At 38.1% G+C, this 21,733-nt stretch overlaps 1 protein-coding gene across 2 annotated transcripts in view; it reads left to right on the forward strand.

The window, feature by feature from the left end:
- The window catches only part of LOC111143062 (netrin G1), a 329,149-nt gene that overhangs the window by 267,807 nt on the left and 39,609 nt on the right, over nucleotides 1-21,733 (forward strand). The window contains exons 6-7 of one of the 2 annotated variants that reach the window (XM_022496503.1): nucleotides 12,531-12,698; nucleotides 18,147-18,281. The exons of the other annotated variant lie outside the window; for it this stretch is intronic. Coding sequence (XP_022352211.1) covers nucleotides 12,531-12,698; nucleotides 18,147-18,281 — 303 coding nt within the window. The remainder of the gene's footprint in view (nucleotides 1-12,530; nucleotides 12,699-18,146; nucleotides 18,282-21,733) is intronic. 2 annotated transcript variants of the gene reach the window in all.

Consider the following 21,733-nt stretch of genomic DNA (forward strand, 5'->3'; position numbering starts at 1 on the left):
CCTACAAGAAAAAGATGGAGAGAACCATTTCAATGAACTGAAATATTCTTACTTTAAAGCTAATAATGTAAATATATATTTTATATACAACCACAACTTTTTTTCTAAATAATTTCTAAAAATCATATTAATTCCCTCAAAATACAAATGTGTAGTTTTCCAAAAGTGATCATCGCAGCTCAGGTAGACTTCTTCTGTTAATCCAGTATCTACCCAGCTCCAGGACGCTCAAGTGAAAAGCAGCATTCAGTCAACAACTTGAATACTCTGCCTACATGTTACTGAGTATCTAGGTGTTTAGTGACACTTGGATACAAATGTGGGAAATAGAATTACATTCTTCTTGCATTCTTCAATTTTGACAGATTTAGTAATGTCAGTATTAAGATTCCACCTACCTTTGTATACAGACATGCACAAAACAACCATAGATCAACTTTTCTAACAAATACTTAAAAACCAAAGTTAGAGTGAAAGTACCATGTCTTGCAAGAATATTATTTGTTATAATCTAATTATGGAGGAAACAATCTCATAATACCTGTTTACAGTAGCCTAGCCACTTGATATCAATTACTGAATTATTAGATATTTACTGAGGCCTCCTACCAGGCTTTGCCCTTCCTCAAAGAGATCCAATCTAATTACAGAGACGAGAAATAGACCTATGAAATTCAAACTAACAATATTAAAACTCATCCCTTATCCACATATCAATGAGAAATCAGGAGTACAGACAGTAAGCAACATGCTATAGGAGTTTAGAGGTGAGATCCCTTTTTGTGGACTTGGGTGGTCCCAAAGGACCACACAAAAGGTGTAGTTTTGAGCTGATCTGATTGGGTTGTAGATTGGAGTTATAAAATGACTGCTTTAATAGTTATGCACCTTCACAAAAGTAATTTTAAAGCATCCAGTCCTAAACCTGGCTATTCTCGTTTTCCACAGTATGTATATGAGTGTATATTGATAGATAGATAGATAGATAGATAGATATACACTGGTGAATCTAAGAAAGAAAGAACACCAATTCTTAAATTAACAATGCTTATAATGACTTCTGGATGGAACCAAAAACTCTAGAAACATAGGTTGAGGTTAAAAAAAAAATCATGAAGACATATACACATCCACACATAAAAAACTTAGCTATGATCAGAAGCACCTTGCACTATTCTCCTTAAGCCAGAATCACCAGTATTCCCTTTCTTTCTCTGAAAAATTGCATAAATAAAAATGGGAATAAATCCACTTCTTTGCAGAGATAATGGCTCACACTTAAAACACACCCCGAAGAATCTCTCATGAAAGACTAATGCAGCCAGTTCATATCTGTAAATATAAATTGCAGAGAATGGAATCCTCAAGTGAGAAATTATTTCTTTCACCTTATCTTCTAGTTTCAGGCACCAGCTTTATATAACAGTTTGAAATGCTGAAGTCCCTATTTGGTTATTTGTAAGAACACTCTAGTTTATTGCAAAAGTAAATGTATATAGCTTTGTTAGCGAAGGGGCTATATATTTAATGTCCATTCAATGTTTTGGGAATCATCAATTGCTTGCTCTTGTTTGGTGCGGGAGTCATGTTTTGTTAAGTGCATCCACAACCAAGTTAAAGACCAGATGTGTGGTTTGTGTCTTCGTCCATATAATTTTCTGTTTAGACCAAATGACATTATAGCTGAAAATAACATACCCTGATTTTTCCTGATGCATGCAGATCCTCCAAAGTTTAATAGGATATGGCCGAATATTTCTTCCCTTGAGGTTTCTAACCCAAAACAAGGTAGGAGCATGTAAAATTCCTACTGATATAAAATCCCACATGTTTAGGGGAAAAATCCCACATACTACTTTTTTAGCACTAAATAAGAGCATTATCATGAATGCCATGTCTTTGAAAGAATCATGATTCAAATATTATTTCTAATATGAAGAGCATTCTGGAAATATTATAGTGAAGACATAGGGAAAAATTAGATGGCATAGAAGTTATAAGCTCTTTATTAAATTTAGGTTGAATGTCTGTCAGCCCCTAGAGAAGCCTGGAGTTCTGTTGCCATCACAGTTTGGAATGTAAATAATAAGTCTTAAAAACTTGCGAGTTGCTACAGACATCCTTCCACTGTCTCCCTTTTGCTCTTCTGGTACATCAGTTGTATTGAAGGTCGGGGGCAAGGGGAAAATACATAAAGGAAGTATTGTAACCCCTAAAAGACCTGTTTTCTTTTACTGTTGCTCCATATTGATTGGCAGAAATTTGAATCTCTCTCTCTCTCTCTTTCTCTGTCTCTCTCTCTCTTTCTGTCTTCCACATCACAGTATATTTTTCTCTGTTGGGGCTTCCCCTTTAAATCCTCTGTGAATTAACGATTATTTCTATCGGCCTTAAGGGCAGATTGCTTTCTGTCTGTCCTTAAAGCTGTAATTATTTTCTGATTTCTAATATCAAAACTAAGTAAATTAATAAAAGAGAGAGACTGAAGCAGTGTGATTACACAGGAAGAAATAGAACTTCTAAAAACTGGGCAATGAATTCACAAGATGCAGTGCAATGTTAAATTCCCATTAACGTCTAGCCTATAGATATACATAGACATATATAAATAGGAGTTTATTTCAATGGAAAATTGTTTTCTTTTGCCTTCTTTCTTCTCAAAAAAAAAATGGCATATTTTTGGCTTCCACCTTCCTTCCTTACATACAGGATGTTCCTTTTAAACTCTAATGAATACAGATGGAGAAGGAAATGAGCAAAAGGAGGAACCAGGAAATAGCTGCTAAGCAAAACAAAATATATTAGCAATTTGTTGGGGAGTCAAATTGGAAGGGCTGCATTTTCAGTCCTTGATCAGAGTGATGAAATTGAGACTGTCCTAGATACATGTATTAGTAGCAAATAGAATTATCTTAATCATCTGCTCCAAATGAATTTTTTCAAGTTTCTGCATACATACATGGAAGAAGTACAGATCATGCTCACCCCTATTAATATAATTCTGTGAGGATTCGGGGGAGGTTTAGTGGCTTTATTCCTTGACAAGTTCAATGAGAGCATCTTCAGTGAAATGTCACTCAGTATTTTCCATGGAATTTCATAGCTCAACAAATTATACAAGACAGGATCTAAGACTTAACACTTCTCCACAGTGAGTTTTGAGATGAACAAGATTACGCATTGTTCAAAACCTGAAACAGACCTACTTAATTATTTTGCTGTGTTTTCTGTCAGTGTCACAGCGCTGAAAACTTTCAGAAATTTCCAGCTAATGCCAGGTGCAGTTTTTTCAAAACTGCATAATGTGTTCAAATGAATTTATTTGAGAAGGAAAGCAGTTGAACAAAGCGCTTAAACTTGAAATTTTAGCTAAAGGTGTACTTTCTAGCAGAGGCCAGTTCTGTGCAGGCGTAATTTATCTTGTCAACATCTGCAAAGAACATCAGGCTCTACCCTGCTTTTGCTATCTTCACAAACAACTCATCATGAATAATTGGAAAAGAAATGGCAGGCAACTTAGAGAGAAATCTCTGCCATTAGCAAACTGATATCACAAAGGTAATAAATATTGGGAAGAAGACTACATTTTTTAAAGGTAGACAGACTCAAGGTGACTCTGAGACTGAGGGCCAGATGGTTGACCATTGTGATTCTGTTCCGTGATTTCTAATCAGTTCAACAAAAATAATCCGAACTGGCTTATACATAGATGAGCTTTTGGTAACCCAAAGCGACTGACCATAGTGAATTGCGGCAATGAGATTGCGAATTACCTCAACATGGCTACTGTTTTAAGAGAGGGACAATAGGGGATTCTAATATCCATATTGTTACTGGAATAATCGTTACATAACTGGATTCTTAACTTAAATGGTAATTCTTTTTCCTCTGAAAATAAAACCTCTAAACTTTATTCCTGACAATGTTAATCCATTTTCAGCCAAATACAAGACTTCCTTTGTGATTGAAAGCATCTCCCAAAAACAACATACACAAATAGTCTCTTCCTTTAGGGCTACTTTTCAAGTGGGTTGATGATAAGTTATTACAGTTTGAACGTTTCACTATTGTTTCTAATGTGCTGTTCATTCTTTTAAACCTATCCAGTTGCTCCCAAATTAGCTTTGTCAACAGTTTCTTCTGTTCAAGTTGCAAACCACAAGAGAGGTAGGAATTCTTGGATTCATACAGTGATTTCATGGTGTTATGTGTTGTGAAACATTGCACTGTATGAATCTGGAATATCTGTGAAGTGTACCCATCAGCTTATTGGTGAGGCATGTTGACGGATTCCAATCAATGCATCAAATAGTACTGAGAATGTCATCTGTAAGAGGAAAAAAAGCTTCACTCAAAACTTGACTGCTGTAAATTAAGAATGCTGCAACATTTGTTTTCTGAAAGATTAATGTGTGAATAACATTAACACAGTTTAGGATCCTTTTTAGAACATGAATGTTAAGAGTATTAACATTGTTGCTCATTTGCATTGAAAATAAGGAAACTCACTTAGAGTGAGTTTCAAGGATGCTTTTCATGAGAACAGAATGGCAGGTTCCATGTGTTGTGCCCATTTGACTTTGTGACAAGTGAAATACCTTGTAATTTCTATTTCCATTGTTTGGAATGAATTTGAACAAATACCAGTGCAGATCTGCACTGGGTGAAGCATTGATTATGACCTGAAAATAATAGTTATATTGCTTTCTTTAAATGAAAGCAAGCAGTATCTCATCTGTAACTCATGAATAGCCCATTCCAGCTACATCTGTCATTCACAGAATGAAGATTTTTCAGGAAACATGAAGACTCCTGTTTTTATTTTACCATTTTCCTTTAAATGTCCTATGTGACAGGTGTGTCTTGTTTTCCACCCTTGACTGTTGGGCTTATGTCATGTTTTGATTTTTTTTTTTTTTCATGAAACACCTCTTACAAAGAAATATATTTATTAGCAAAATTGAATTCAGTTTGACCCACTTGGTGAAAATGACCATGATAGCTTCTTTATTCCTTATTGAATAGAGTCAAATCATTTTCCATATTTTAATTAATGTTGAGTCGGTCCTTCTGTGGTGTATAGAGAAAAAGATGAAACTGGTCTAAGTTGGGAAAGGGGAAACTGACAGTATTTAAACTATGTCTTAAACTTTCTTCACCATATGCTTTTACATATCAAACACAGACGGTGCCCTTTTGCTGGGAATGCGGATGGATTTGAAATTGGGGGACTAGGTTCTTTAGGAACAGAAGAGCCACAGGTTCCTAGGGTGTGTTTGTTTGGGTATGAGTGCACATCAGAAGATGGTCACTGAGACCACAGGACGGCGATCTTTCTTTATCTCCAAAACACGAATCTACACAAAGAAACCAGGAGGTGGAGGAGAAAAGGAAGCAATAGGGGCTCTCACAGATTCCATCTCTTTTATGTCATGTCAAGCACACTGGAAATACAAGAGGCCTCTTGACCTGGAATTCGACCTTGCTTCATTGAATCTTGCATTTCTTGGGGTTGCAGCACTAATGAGGTTCACACACATCTCCAGAGGCAGGGAGAGGCCACCTAATGACTTATTAAAAAAATCCATACTGTCATCAAATGATGTATGTGGAAAAGTTTCAAAAGCTACATCAGGTTGCAAGAGAGGGTGGGGTGGGGTAAAAGACCAGCAAAATGCTATGGCCACTTCACTGCCACCCCTGGAGAAGGCCCCTCAGAGGCAGGGTGACTCTTTGAATGTAGCAAGGGGAAAATACTAAAGAGTTCTCATTCTTTCCCTTTCTGTCTAAACTCTTTTTCCCAAATTCTTTTTTTTTTTTGAGGGACTAAAATGGATTTTCACCAGCTTTCCTCATTTGGCTAAAAAAGAAAAAACTACCTGTGCCGTTCTGAGTACTTGATCTCATACTTGTGTAGGCAATGCAACCTATGATTAGAGGCAACATGGGGAACAGTAAGAAAGAAGACACCAAGGGGAAATTTAACCCTCCTCTTCTGCCTTTCTTCATCTTCCACTCTCTATCTCTCCAGTCTCTTGTTTCTGGCAACCCTTCCTTGCCCAGCCCTCTGCCCACCCGGTGTCAATCAGAAAGAACCTTTACCTAGAGGGTTGGGTCTTTCCTGATCTAGAAAGCCAACTCTGAACTCTTCTTCTAAAACATCTCTAGCTTTCATTGGTCTTAACTGGCCAATTCCTAAGTACTATATTATCACAACTGCTTTATATGATGTCATACATGTCTGATGGGGGATTTTGCCCCCTCCCCAGGGGAATTTTGGTTGTGACAGCTTAGGGGTTACTATTGCATCTAGTAGGCAGAGGCCAAGAATGTCTCTAAATATCCTCCAGTATATAGAAAAATGAATTATTTGGCCCAAAATATAAATAGTGCCAAGGTTGAGAAACTGCAGTAGATTCTGCAGGACTGGTTCATGTTGTTCCCTGACACAAGGTTGTTCTCAGTAAATAGGTGTTGCCAATGTTTGCATGCCACACCATGGAAATGGATTCTAGAGGACCCCACAAGCTTGTCTATACAACAGCAATTAAAACTTGTCTACAATGTAATTTGAGATTGAAAAACTATATAAAACCATGGCAATTTTTATAAATCTTTACTCTGCCTAAAATGATCTTCATTGACATATAGACAACCCTCAGCTAAAATAATTACTAGCTCAGTTATATCTCGTTGTGTGGCTGTTGTTTTTCTAGACTCTTTAATATACAGGATATAGCCAGACTCATGGAATTCATATAGGGAGGAATGAATTTAAACATAACTGTCCTCTCATATCTTCCTCTGTTTTGCAAAGGAAGGCACCTCGGGATGATCACTGATTTACTGATATGTTCATTTGACAACATTTTTTTTTTTTTTGAGTGCTTAGTATGTCCTGGGAGATGTTTTGAGTTTCATGGTTACATCTGTGAACAAAACAGACACGGTCTACACTCACATATTTATGCTCAGATGGGGGAGAAAATTTTTTGAAAAATATGTTTCAGATACTGCAATTTCTAAAAAGAATAAATAAATACATAGGTTTAAGAAATTGGGGATTAGTATGTTTAGGCCGGGGGTTGTTATTTCCGATAAAGTGGTCACAGAATTTTCTTTGAGCAGAAGCCTAAAAAGAAACTGAGGAAGCAAGTCATAGGAAAGTCCAGGGGCGAAGTATTCCACACAGAGGTAACAACAAGAGCAAAGGCCCAGGGGAAGTCCCTGCAATGTTTGCAGAGCAACATGGAGCTTTGTACAGCCAGTGAAGAAGAGAGTGATGCCAGTGAGACACCAGGGAGGCCAGGGGCCAAATCAATTGGGAATGAATGAATTTAAACTCTGTCTTTTATTCTGAATGACACAGGAAGCCATTAGGATTATGAGCAAAGGGGTGTCATGACCCAATTAAGGTTTTGAAAGAGTCACTCTTACTGATGTGTGGAGAGGAGACTATCACTAGGATGGAGCCTGGAGAGCAGTTTGGGGACCAAAGCAATAATCCAGGTGCCTTTAACTAAAGATGAGGTAGTAAGAGGTGGTGAGATTTAGGAAGTATTTTAAAGGATAGCCAAGATCTGCTGATTGATTGATTGTCGGGGATGAAGGGGAAAAAAAGAGCTGTCAAGAACAACTCCAGGAATTTTGAGCTAAACAATTGGAGGAACAGAATTGCCATTTACTGAGATGGGGTGGGTTGTCTGGGTGCGTAACAGGTTTGGGAAGGTGACCTATGAGTTCTCTTACAAACATATTGAAGTTGAGATATACATTAAATGTCCAAGTGTAGACTAAGAATGCAGTGGAGTTGGTCAGTCTGGAGGAAATCTCTAACTGGTGGTTGATCTAGCCTGAAATAACTACTTTGGAAAGGTCAGCATTTGGATGGTATATAAAGTCATGGGGCTAGGTAAAGAATCCTGGCTCTAGGGTGAGCCTAAAGAACAAAGAGTTCCAAGAACTAAGCCCTGAGACATTTGAGGAGAAAGGAAAAAAAGGAAAAGAGAGGGAAAAACAATGGTGAATGATGTGGGAAACAAAAGCAGAAGAAAAATTATTAAATTTCCTTACTATCTACAGCCCACTGACAAGTCCTTGAAACAGGCAAAGTGACATTCTTCTAGGGACCCAGCTGCCTCAATGTTGACACTTTGGCTAAGGGCAAAAGGTAATCCTAACCTGACCCCTGGGACCCTGTAAGTCTATTTCAACATATAAAAGTTCTTTTATCTTTAAACCCCCAAGATATATATTGGCAGTCATCCACCAAGCATATGGCTCATTGATATACATCTGAAGGATCTCAAGACTAAGGTTTCATTAGACGAAAAGAAATGCAATTTCCCGACAATAGCTAGCCCTCTCAAGGTCCTGGAAACCTTGCTTCCAAAATTCCTTAGTGGCTTAAGCTATCCTTAGCCTCCTCCCAACCTGAAAGTATATATTGGGCCACTCCTCATGACCCCAGTGCAGCTCCTTCTGCCCATGGGTCCTGTCCCAGTGCTTTACTTAAACCATTTTTTTGCACCAAGGACGTCTCAAGAATTCTCTCTTGGCATCGGCTTCAAACCCTAACATCTTTCCTATATCAGTGAGTAGGAAAGAAGGAGAAGCAAAAGAGAGTGGTGGACCAGAAGTCCCCTGTTGCAAGAAGGGTTTTCTGGCAGTCCTAAAGCTCCCTTTAAGGTTTATGGTCATGAAATTAAAATGAGATTTGTTTCAAAATAGTTGGAGAAAAACTCCAGTCACATGTAGCTGCTGAGGTGTAGGCATGGAGAATGGAGAGTTGGATTTAAGCAGGATCAAGTCTTCCCAGAAGACTATAATTGAGGTGAGCTCTTAGGGGGGCAAGAGAGATGAGAGTGTATAAAAAGAAGTCACTGTAAGGATGAGCTATGGACTCTGTACTTTGTAAGAAGTACCCAGAGGGGAAGGGAGGACGTGGTAGGTCAATGAATTGGAAGATCAAAGAAATATTGAACTATTAATATCATCCCTACAAGGTCTTAATATGATAATGTAGCTCAGACCACACCATTAATGATCATTCAAGGATTCTGTGCCTGTGTGGAAAGACTAGTTATTTCCTAAAGAGTGGTAGATTAACAGAATACTGAAAAATAATACAGCAGCCTAATAATTACATTTGAGATACCTTGCATTTATCCAGTGCTCTCATGTTTTTCGAAGATCTTTTTCTCATTTACATTCTCAAATATATCATGGCCAGAAAAGACAGCTTTACTGAAGTCTCAGACGAGTCTTAGAAGTGTTAAAAGAATCAAATTGCTACTCTATTTCCTAGATTATAAGACATTTGGATATCCACTTATCTTCTAAAATAAATTTATTAATATTGGGTGTTTAGCTGGTACAGTTCTATATATAATTATTTGTACAACTTATATTACTTACCTCATCCTATTGAAAATAATAAATTGATTCTCAAACAAGACCCAGAAACAAATAATGTTATCACAAAATGTATACTATCCATTGAATTCAAAGAACAGTAGGTGATAGCATGACATTTGATATGTCTACGGAGATTCGTGTGTTGGGTATTAAAAGTGTTGAACTTGAATATCTAAGGATATGTTTTATTTTTTGGATAAAACTGCCAGATGGGAGCTCAGCATGTAGCTCTGGCCATTGGGCAGATCTTACAGAACCCTTCAAACGTCCATGAGGGAACTACATTCTGAAACTTCCCCAGCCTTATTCTCTACACTTACCCAACTTCACACACTCTATTCCCCTTTCACCTGAAATGCTCATCCTCCCCACTACACACACACACTTTTTTTTTTTTTTTTTAATAAAACCTATTTCCCCTCATGGAAGACTCAGTGTTTAAGTCCAGCATTAAGTTAGTTTTTCCTAATTTCTCTCAAGTTAAATGAATTTCTCCCTAGATCACTCTGTATCTCTGTTTGGTTTTTCTTAGCACAAGCTTCTTTGCTTTCTAGTTATTCTAAGCATGTGATTGTTTTGCCCACAAAACAAGCTTTTTGGCAACAAGGACTTCTGTGTTGTTTCAAAAAGTCCCTAGGATCAATTTGTGCACAGAAAAGGTCCCTTTGCGGGGCACCTGGGTGGCTCATTGGGTTAAGCCTCTGCTTTCAGCTCAGGTCATGATCTCAGGGTCCTGGGATCGAGTCCCACATCGGGCTCTCTGCTCAGCGGGGGATCTGCTTCCCTCTCTCTCTCTCTGCCTGCCTCTCTGTCCACTTGTGATCTCTCTCTGTCAAATAAATAAAATCTTTTAAAAAAAAAAAGAAAACGTCCCTTTGAAAAAAGCTGAATAAATTATAGTAGGTGCACCAAGGCCAGCCTGGGGGTGGGGGGGGTGGGGGTTGGTGAATGTGAAGAACCACCCCCACCAAGGAACCTCTTTGGGAGAGGGAGAGCCAGAGGACAGGGCTGTTGGTGTCTACTCCTCAGCAATGTCAGCTCTGGAGAAGTCCTGAGAAGCAATTAGATTTGGGAATTGGGTCTCCTTCCTGCAAACTCTATTCTTGGATGGCTCTAGACCAAAAAGGTTCTCCCCATTTCAATCTTCAACCAAGGAAGGTTCTAGAGGCCTTTTAGGTTTCCTAGCAAGTCAGAAATGCTAGCATAAACTAGGTGTAACTCAGATATAATGTATTAGAATGAAATGTTTGTTTTCTAAGAAAATTTAATTTGGCAGTCTGTATATTACTTTTGTTGTTATTATTTTATTGCTAATAATGTGGCATGCCTTAACGACTGAATTTATGCAGGTATGTTCTTACCCCATCTCCCACATCCAAGTCCCAAGGCCCCATTCTGTTCTCCTTCTTTCTCTGCTTCCTCTCAATCCCAGTCCCCACCACACTTAGACACATGACAAAACTAGTCTCCCCTAAAGAAAGTGGCTTATCTTCAGGAGCCTCCCTCTTCTTGCTTCTCTTTAAGCATCTAGAGTCCCCAAGGTGCTGACCCTAATCCTGGTATCTTCCACTCTTTACAATTTCCGGTGTCCTTCTTTGCTCCTATCCAAATTTGATTTTATTCTTTCAGGATCTTGACCTCTGTCCACCCTCTACTATAACAACTGGCTCTGCACTAAATGAATCCACACCTTCTGATGAATAACATTATATTAAAAAAAAAAAATTCTAGTCACTCTTCCTCATTCCTCCATACTCATCCAATGCACTACTTCAAAAATTTGCCTAGGCCAAAAGAGTAACTCAGTCATTTGCATAGTGCCCGGCACATGGTAAATCATCCCAATAAAATATTAAATGAATGAATGGATGAATGGGCTCAAATAGTGGCTGTGTTTGGCTTCCTAGTGAGGTAAAATAAAAGCCAGACATTAATAAGAGGAGTACTTTTAGATTAGATAAGGAAGGCTTACACTACCATGGTTGACCTTTCTCATAAATGTCCAGCTCTGCCTACCCCCATATTTTGAGAGGAAAAAACTAGCCTCCCCACCTACTTATTCTTCCCACCTTCTTTTTCTGTCTGATTTGATAATTGTTACCACTGGTAAAGGCTTTGTCTTTACCACTTCTTTGAAAAACATTGAATTAGGTGAACAACCTCTTGCTTCCCTGAGGTGCAACAGAGAGAAAATCTAGTCACCCTCTACCCTTCCCCACCTGCTCTCCTCCTCTTTCCCCATCTCCTTGTCTAGTCCTTCCAACCATCACTCCTCAGCCTCAGAGACACCTCCAACAATCTGGGGAAACAAAGGAAAAGGAAATCTGAGGGTACTGCCCAAACATCAGCTGCCTAATCCTTCTTTTGTAGTAGATTTAGCTTGAGACTTGGGTGAAAAGAAAACTGCTTGGGTGAAAAAGAAACTGCTCTTAAGAGCAGTTTTCCCGTACAAATCATCTCCCTGCTTTTTATATTTTTTCTCACAGATAAACATCAGATTTGGCTTGATGAACAGCTTACAAAAACTGTCTTCCCTCTTAGCATTTGGAAAAAACAAAAGATAGAGAATTGGTTAATTGTCGCTGTGAAATTTGCCACAATTTCTGGGAAACACTGACGAAGTTACTATCTTGATATAAATAATAATCAGATTCTAAACAAAGAAGTCATCAGTGATGGCAGGCTCAGGCCCTTGATGCTCACATAATTCCCTCCCTCTTTTTAAGAGTGCAAACATTAAGAAAAAATGGGGAATGTGGCACAAAGACAGTAAAGTTCTCAATGTGCAAAAATTAGACTTTTGCATCAATGGCAACAGAGCTTTCCCAAATTTTAAAAGGTGTACACCTGCAAATGCTTCTGTTCATACTGTATGCCAAAAATTAACAGTCTCCAGTCATGTTCTGAATGTCCAACCTTTCTATCCTGCTCGAAACAGATGCTACTCCCATGCCAATCACCACCACCTGTGGTCGCCATGTGTCATGTTGCATCACATAGATGTAATGCCATCCCTCCATCTTTTCTCCACTCCTCATTTTATCCAAGCATGTAGTGTGCTGTGACTCTGCTACTGTATACACTCTGTATACATTTCTGTTCTTCCTTGCAAGATTGTGAATGCTTCGGCCACTCCAATCGATGCAGTTATATCGATCTGCTCAATACAGTCATTTGCGTGAGCTGTAAACACAACACTAGAGGGCAGCACTGTGAGTTATGCAGGCTGGGCTACTTCAGAAATGCTTCTGCACAGCTGGACGATGAGAATGTGTGCATAGGTCAGTTCCATTATAATTTCAGCTATTGTTCTGTGCCTTTCGAGCTATGGGGAGCTATTTAAGGTGAAGAGGCTGTTGAGTTGCACCACGGCTGAGCCAGAATGAACTTTCTCAATGGAGAAAACGTCCTTGTGGTAGACATAAAATTCTCTTATGCTGGTTGAATTGGGGGATATATTCTGAGTCCTTTTGTTATTGTTGGTTTAAAGATGGTGAGCCAAAAATCATGTTTAGATGAAGAATTTTCTTTCTATTATTTTTTCCTTCTTTCTTTCTTTTTTTTTTTTTTTTGCATGAAATCTTAAAACCTGGTAATACCAAACTTATCTTAAAGTCTTAAATTGTACATTCAACTTTTAAAATAGAAACTCACTATATGATATTTAATTATAGTTATGCGAAATTAGGATAAACTCTTGCATATAATTGGTAACCAACAAATATCAATTGATTTAAAATATTGCCATTTGGAATTGAAAGTCATTAGCAATCGGTAATATAGAAGTTTGCCTGACTTTTCCATTCATAGTAGTGAAATTCCATTTATTTGATTTTCTTATAGCCCCCAAAAGGAGAAGCAATTTCTCAAAGCTATTCTAGGCAATTAATTCTCTTAGCTTCCAAGGTAAATTAGCTCTGGAAAACTGTGTCCACAGGGTTCTCTCGAGTACTCTCCCCTGCCCCCACCTTGACTACTGCTCAGGTCAACTGTAGAGAGCCTGCCCTTCCCACCCAAAAAAGTTTCTCCTACATTTGGTGTAGTGGAACCCGTCTTTAAGAAAGGGAGCTGTTAGAAAAATAAGAAACAATAAATGGAATTTCACTTCACAATTTACTTTGAAGAAATGCATATATTTGAAATGGTCAAGGGTACATGCATATCTGTTACCTCACCAGTAGGTAACAACATACGCAACTAATTTTAAAAGTAGAATTTTGCGCATAGAGACTAATTCAAATAGAAAACACATGCTGGAAAATGGCAGGCGGTCTTTGGATCAAAAAAGAAATTAATTCATCTGCAATTCTGGGATCATTGTTTTCTGATTGGATTGTTAAGGTCATATAGCAATTTGCCCAGAATCACATAAGATAGCTGTACAAGTTGTTTTGAATTCAGTTAGGCCAAGTTTACGTAATACTGTTTATATCTACAGTATGTTCTATTTTTCAAAATGCCTCCTTATTTATTATTTGTGAATTAGTGGAGAAATCACTGGACTTAGAGGCCGGAGAGCTGGGTTCAAGTCCCAGTTTGCTATTTAATAGCTGTATGCCTTAGGTAAGTCATTTCAGAACTCCTGGTCAAACTGGGATCATATGGGATGCACAGAAAACACTTGGTAAACTGTGAACTGACTTCCAGATATGTTTTTTCTACTTAATCCTCATTAACAAAACTGTGGGGGTAAGTATTCCACTGATAATTTCCTCTATTTTCTAGTTGAGAAAAGTAAGGCAAATTGACCCAAATCATACAGCTTTCACAAAGAGTTAGTTTCCTGACTTCAAAGCTTGAATACCTTCTCCCAACTATCCTGACATAATTAGCAAAGCTAAGCTTGTCAGACTTCTACTTATGGTATGCTTTTTGGATGACAATAGCAATTCCATTGTGAGCTTGCAAACAGAAGTTCAATTGCCTTTATAACTATTGGGGTTACAAGGATTTGAGGTTATTAATAACCCAAAAGACATGTAGCTGTCAGAACTTTGAATGCAGAGTTACATTTCACTGAATGACATTTGTAGAAATATAAAAATGTCATACCATAAATATGGAAACAAAAAAAGGTAAAATAAATAGGAACATAGTAATAAAAATCATTTATGTAAAATACCTAAGATTAAAATATTTTACAGTGTTAAGTCATGTTATATATATAGTCATATTATTTTATATACAGTCATATTATTTTAAATGAACAAAGAAAAAGCCCTAAAAGAAAAGATTTCATTCCTTATAATATCTAGTAGGTAACAATATCCCAGTGTTTTACTCGGAATATTCTGTTCTAATGAACTTTGGCCTTTTTCCAGTCCTAAAGTAATCTTATGGACCATGAAATCTGCACTTCCTATTCAATTTTAAGAGCTGTAGTTCTTCTGTAAATCTATGTTGGATTATCTCCAGACAGGAAGATAGCCTGTTTAGCTTTTGTCTTTTAAATAACATAGAGATGAATTATGGAAAGCTTAATATACATGTTTTCCTACTTAAATCAAAAGCAGTTGTTTTCTCCATTTTTAGAAAGTTTGTTAGTTAAAATTATAAACCTTTGGGGAATTTTATATTTTATTGAGGCAAACATGTTTCTATTCAGTATTTTGTACTCTTCAAACCAAGTAAATTGCTGAACCCAAAGATGAGAATTTTGGGATTAAATTTAGCTGAGAATTAAAATTAGCTACAATATTCCCCATATCAAAATTCCTTAAATTGCTGCCCTTTTCCTAAGGGATAAAATTGTAAAGAATGAATTGAAAAATGTGGCTAACTGGTATATGCTACTGTCTATCTTTTTTCTTGAGTCCATAGACGCATACAATCAATCAGTAACAGTTTCCTAAAAGAGCTATGGATTCTGCTTTTCCCACTTGAAGAGCCAAGGGTAGAGGTATCAGGACTGCCTACCCACCAGGCTAAGGCTGGAGTTTGCTCTCTCAGAACCATTGGTAGCCTGTGGTTCCCTATTGCCAAGGTTTGCCCTTTGGAAAAGCATGAACCAATTCACTCTTCTACACAGTTCAGATCCCCCAAAAGGCTTGAGGCAGGACTGAGAATTAAATTTAAGAGCATGCACCACAAGTAATTGAGAGCTTAATACCTTTTTGTATAGAAGGCACAAAGGAAAATGAATGGATATTTACCTAATTCACTTTCACAGAATTAAGCTCCAGTCTTGGAAAATTTTAACTTCATCTAAGTCTTCTCTACTTCTGAGGAAAAGAAAGGCACTTTGCCATTTCTTGAACAAATGACAGTGAAATCCATCCCCTGGTTGTAAGGGAATAGCCCCTATCTTTGACAAAATGTAGACTGCATTGAAATAGATGTCATAAACTATTTGCACCATTTTATATTATGGCAAATATAAAATGCAGACTATTCCGTGTTGCCACAGTGATTGCTGCTTTGTGACTACTGGTGAACTTACTCATTTTCATACAAATTCCAAGCACAGCCATGTCTCCAAAGATGCATGTAATTACCCTGTATGATGCAGCAATTACATGAAGATGACACCCTTGCATGCTTCTGTTTCATATAAACTCAAGCATTAAGCAGGAAGCTAGAGGATATGGGGTTCATGACCTTGAGTAATCACTGCTAATAATCTCTGATAACAAGCTTGACATCAGAAGGAAACACAGGGCTCAGTAGTTACTACATAACGTATCTCAAATTAGGCTGTATTGTTTTTTTATACCACTTGAAACCCAAGATCAGATAACCAGAGGTACCTTCTATAGACAAGACACTTCTAATACCTATAAATCAACTGTAGTGTAACTTTTTAATCAAACCTCCAAAAGTAGTTCATGTTGTTTTCAGCCTAATAGTTCTGCATGATCTTTCTAATTTCATGGAATAAAATATAGTACTCCCAGGCCATCACCAATATCTACCATTGACTGTGGTCTCACAAATGATATTTTTTTAAAAACTAAGTTATTTGTACATAAGGTGGTATGTAGACCACACCTCTCCTTGTCTCTTATTTTCATTACTATTTGAATAACACACTTAATCACCTTTTCTTACGACAATCACTGGGATGTCCTATGGTGTAGATGTTCCACATTTTTTAAAAAATTTTGTTTACTATCTTTTCATCTCAACCCTTATATTAATATAATTGCTATGAGGTAATTAACTAGAGTAGTACCTAAATTCATGTTGGCCAGATATAACTCTACTTCTTAGATTATGAAGTGTTGGTGACTCACTGTCAACTTATACACTTTAAATAGTAAGGAACAAAGTAAGTGTTGAGTAAGTTTAAATACATACCTATAAATTTTTAAAGCCACAACAAAATCACGATTCCAAAAAACAACTCCCATATACACACAGATTAAAATAAAAAATGCCCACTTAAAATAAAATTCTAGTTATTAAGCACAAACCAAGTCAGGCAAGGAGGAAGAATTTTGGTTTATTTAGTTTTATTTTTTCCCCACATATGTCACTGTTAGTCTTAATAATGTTTGTATCACAATAACACTGAACTCAAAAATCGACTTAAGAAACGTGAAATAAGTCATAATTCTAAGGCCCTCTACATTCTTTGAGGAAATTGTCTAATTAATCCCGACAAACTTCCAGACCTCTTTATAATGTTAAATCTTGAATCTCTGTTGCCAATCTAAAACACTAAATTTGATGTTAATAAGCTGAAGTTTGCAGGGCTCCTCTTGGTTGGTTGGTCAGTTGGTCGGTATTTTATTTGGATTAAAAAAAAAAAACACTTAATGGGGCATTTTAATATAAAGGAAACAGAGTGGCAGAGAGACTTGCCCAGATTATATAGGAACTTTAGGAGGAAAGGAACTTTAGCCCCCAAATTCCAAAAGCTACAAACTAGCTGTTGTTGCCTTTCAGACTAATGGAAACCTAAGAAATTCCCATTTCAGGTTCAGCCTTTCAGCGAAGTAGAGCTTCAGAAGCAAAAATATCCTGTATGAGAATGTGTGAGGAATCAAGAAAATATTCTCTTTACTTTTTACTCAACAAAGTTGTATTGTCCTTCCAGTAGACATTATAATGAAAAACATATGTCTCAAATTATGCCGATGTTGAAATCTACTTGGGATTACAAACTTTATTTTTCTTTCATGATTGTTAATCTAGGCTCCATTAAAACCCCACTAACGTGCCATGTATCTAAACAACATCTACAGGCTATCTATATCTATATCTATCTATCTATCTATCTATCTATCTATCTATATATATATTCTTCCAAATCATAAAGTAAAAAATGCCTTCAAATGAACAAAGTGCATTCATACTGCACTTTAAAGATGTTCAGCAGTTCTCAAATATTGAGTGTAACAGAGAAGCCTATTTGAATAATTTAAAATAGATTTTACACTGATGGCATATTGATTTATACTCAATACACAAACTTCTCATGGTGTTCATTAAACCATCTAAAAATGCCCTAACAAATGGAATCTCTATTATGATCCGTTAGCCATGAAGAGCATGATGTCTTCTTTCCCCAGAAGTTTTCAGTTAATTTCCTCCCATATCATGAAAATGGCATCATGGAAGGGTGAGGAAATCAATACTCAGGGACCAAAATTGCCCTATTTGCCCAAGCATTTCATTAGCAGACATCGTCCTTTAAGTAAGCAATGTATTTAAGGGACGCTCCTGTGTTGATAACTTGTAAGCTGTGCAGACTTGTCTCCAGCCTGTGTGTTGTCTTGTTTCTACAGAGTGTTATTGTAACCCTTTGGGCTCAGTCCATGATCGTTGTAATGGCTCAGGATTTTGTGAGTGTAAGACGGGAACTACAGGGCCTAAGTGTGATGAGTGTCTGCCGGGGAATTCCTGGCACTCCGGCTGTCAACGTAAGTAACTTCTGGGAGCTGCCCTCCTTCTGCTGCAGCATGGCTGATTCTGCTTGTCCAGGCCAGTGTGTGCAGCTTCTCAGAGCAGAAAAAGACCCAAACCGCTGACAAGCTTTAAAAGCTACTTAAGGCCCCAGCCTATGTAGAGGAGAGAGAGCAATCCATCAACTGTCCAGCTGGCTTCCTGCAAGCCCATCTTCTTCTCTTCTCTGAATGTGGGAGCAACTTATATTGAAATATTGTGCCAGATCCAGGTACCTGGCCAGGCCATAAATTAAGTGGCACAATAGGGACCCAGCCTGGAAATTCTCACCGCAAAATGAAGGGTGATATGTATGTGGTTAATATATTTCTTAACTGAAAACTACCCCTGAGCTCCAGAGTTCATAAATTAAATGATATCTACATAACTTATTACCACCTCTGCTATCACACCCATCACTGAATCTTAACCAGAAAACCTGAAGGCAATAAATCTTAGGGATATTTAAATGCCAGGGTGAAGTAAATGACAAAAATCAATATTGATTTTAAGCCTCTGAGGTTAGGCACCATGCAGTGAGCCTTAGACAGATGCCATTTGGTTCAGCGTCATTTCTCTGAGGATTATCAGACCTTCTTAAAAGCTTGTCAGGCAGGTGGCATGTCGGCGTATTCAGGGAACAGAAATTTAAAAATCTGAGCAGAAGCTTCCTTCTGTCATTCATAACCTTTTCTGCCTTTTCATTATGCACTAACTTTCTAGTCTATCTGTACACATTTAGCTTACTAATACTAAAGAGCCACCAGGCAAATCCTCTGGAGCGGTGCAGTCCAATAGCAAACTGTACGAGCCACATATGGAATTTTCAGTGTTATCCACATTTAAAAAGTAAACTAGAAGAAAATGATTTTAACAACTTATTTCATGTAAGCTTTTAATATCTCAAATAGTATCATTCAACATGTAAGCAACATCAAAACTATTAAGGATGCATTTTACATTTTTTTCATACCATATTTGAAATCAAGTGTGTTTTATTCTTACATTTCAATTAGGACTGACCGTATTGCAAGACCTAATAGCCACATGTGTCTACCATATTGGACAGCACAGCTCTAGACCTTCCTTTGCTTACTTTTCACTTGAAAACAAGGTCAGCATGCAGGAACTGTTCTAAAGCCAAGTCCAAGGCCATACAGAATATTTCACCGACTACTTGTGGAATTTATAGTTATCTGTAAGCTATGCTTTTACATGATGTAAAGCCAAAGTGAAATTTGCTGCTGTACTATTGCCATGGGCAGCAAAGAACTGTGGTGATAGTTTGAGAAATCCAGCACTGAGGACATCAAGGTTAGGATGGGACGCCAGAGCTGCAGGTGAGCATCCCCAGCCATGCTGGAGAGAAACTTGAAAAGATAAAGAGGCAGCACATCTGCACATAAGCTCTGCATAAGGTCATGTTTAAAAGTCCTGCTTGCCATAGATTCCTAGAAAACACCTTAGGGGTATGGCTGATTGTTGGATCCCAAGGACCATATGACAAGCCAGTCACTGGTCCTGGAACATCTGGATGTGGAGGCCCAGGGAAAGCTCAGAGAAGAGGAGGAGGGATAGACAGAGGAGGGACCCAAACCAGCCCAAGACTCCGGGCATATGTTGTAAGGAGACTTTGCAATTAAGACACTCTTCTCAAAAAGAAAGCCTCTTGGAAACTTCCTGATGCAGCAGGACCTAATGAATAGGTATCATCAGGGAAAGACATTAGAGATGGAAACTAATCCAGCCTTAGGGGAGGTATATTCCAAAAAGATCCTAACTTGATTTTTCTGGATTAATTATTGGAGTATTATAAAAAGGTACAATGTCACCGAATTTTCCCTTCTGGAATTAGAAGACTGGATTGCCCGTGGCCTTACCACATAAGGGCCGCGCAATGCACCAAACCCTCTGTACCTCGGCTCTGGCACCTCACATCCTTGGTATGCAGGGATCAGTGAGATTATGGAAGTGATTGCTCTATCTTCTTGAGTATTTCTTGAGAACCCACTATGAATTAAGCATAGAGCTAACAGTAGTGGCTACAAGGATGAAGAAAGATAGCTGCTGTGGACATACGGGCATGGAGTTAACAATCTGAGGTGAGAGGCTGACCTACAACTAAACAGTTTTGACAGAAGGTAATCAGAGCTAAGAAAGAGCTATGTGTGTGCTTCTAGTGAAGTCCAGATGGAAGTGAGGCTTCCCAGAGAAGCGACGTTTGGTTCAGTATTGAAGGATTAGTAGGAGACTTCCAGGATGGAACTTCTTGAGCAAAAGTACATGAGTTAACATAACACACTGTGTTCCAGAGATACCAAATAGTTTTGGCATGATGGGAGGAAAAGGTGTGTGTGTGGGGGTGTGTGTGTGTGTGTGTGTGTGTGTGTGTGTGTGTGTGTGTTGGGAGGGGGGGAAGATGTTCAAAAGGCAACCAGACACCAGATCACATGGTTTCCATGAACATCAAGCTGAGAGTTTCTTCTTATGAGGGAGAGGGCAGACACAAGATCCATCATACGGTTTTAGACAGAGGAATGAATGAAATGGTCAGAATTTGTTTTAGAAAGATTATTCTGGCTGCTCTGTAAAGGAAAGACTGGAACAGGATGAGACTAGATTTATTATATCAATTTAAGGTATTTCAAATATACCTTTGAGTATACAATAGCTTTATCTCACTCTGAAATCTTTTTTCCTTCACTCAGATCCATCCCTACAAGGCTGATATTCTATGCAAAAATATAGAAATTCTGCTGTCAGTTGATAAATGGCTACAGCCTGAGGATCTCTAAGTGCCTTCCCTGGGATCTCTCAGACCACCCTAAGATCCACCAGTCAGTGGGGTAACACCTGTCATTGTAGGGTGCCTCCAGCACCAGTGTTATAACAGACACTCATTCTAATTAGTTGATGATTACAGGTTGACAAATATTTTTCATATCACTCCCATGTGTGCACACATATGAATGCTCCCAACAATGCTCTTCCCAAAAAATGCCCCTGAAGTCAATCTCTCTCTTTCTGTCTTTCCTCCACCCCAACCCCCATACACTTCTATTGCAATGAATGCATCCTTGGGTTAACCTCATTATCAGTGGCAGCAATTACCCTGACAACCAGAAACCAATGCCAAGAAGAAAGCAGTGGTAGATAGAGCTGGCAATGGTGCTGGCCATGAGCCATGAGCTGTAGTAAGCAGACACACTTAGGCCCTGGGCTTGAATTGCACCTCCACCTCTTATTAGCTGCAAGACTTAGAAGAAATCACTTAGACTCTCTAAGCCCAGTTTGTTTTGTCTTGTTTTTATCTTAACATGGGGGTAATACTAGGACATGACACATATGGTAATCATGAAGATTCAAAGAAAATAATGAATGTGGACCTCATGGTACATAGTAAGCACTCAGTTATTCCAAGCACATGTTA

The sequence above is a fragment of the Enhydra lutris genome, unplaced genomic scaffold (assembly GCF_002288905.1).
Source record: "Enhydra lutris kenyoni isolate GAN:26980312 unplaced genomic scaffold, ASM228890v2 scaffoldscaffold9, whole genome shotgun sequence".
NCBI classification, from domain to species: Eukaryota; Metazoa; Chordata; class Mammalia; order Carnivora; family Mustelidae; genus Enhydra; species Enhydra lutris.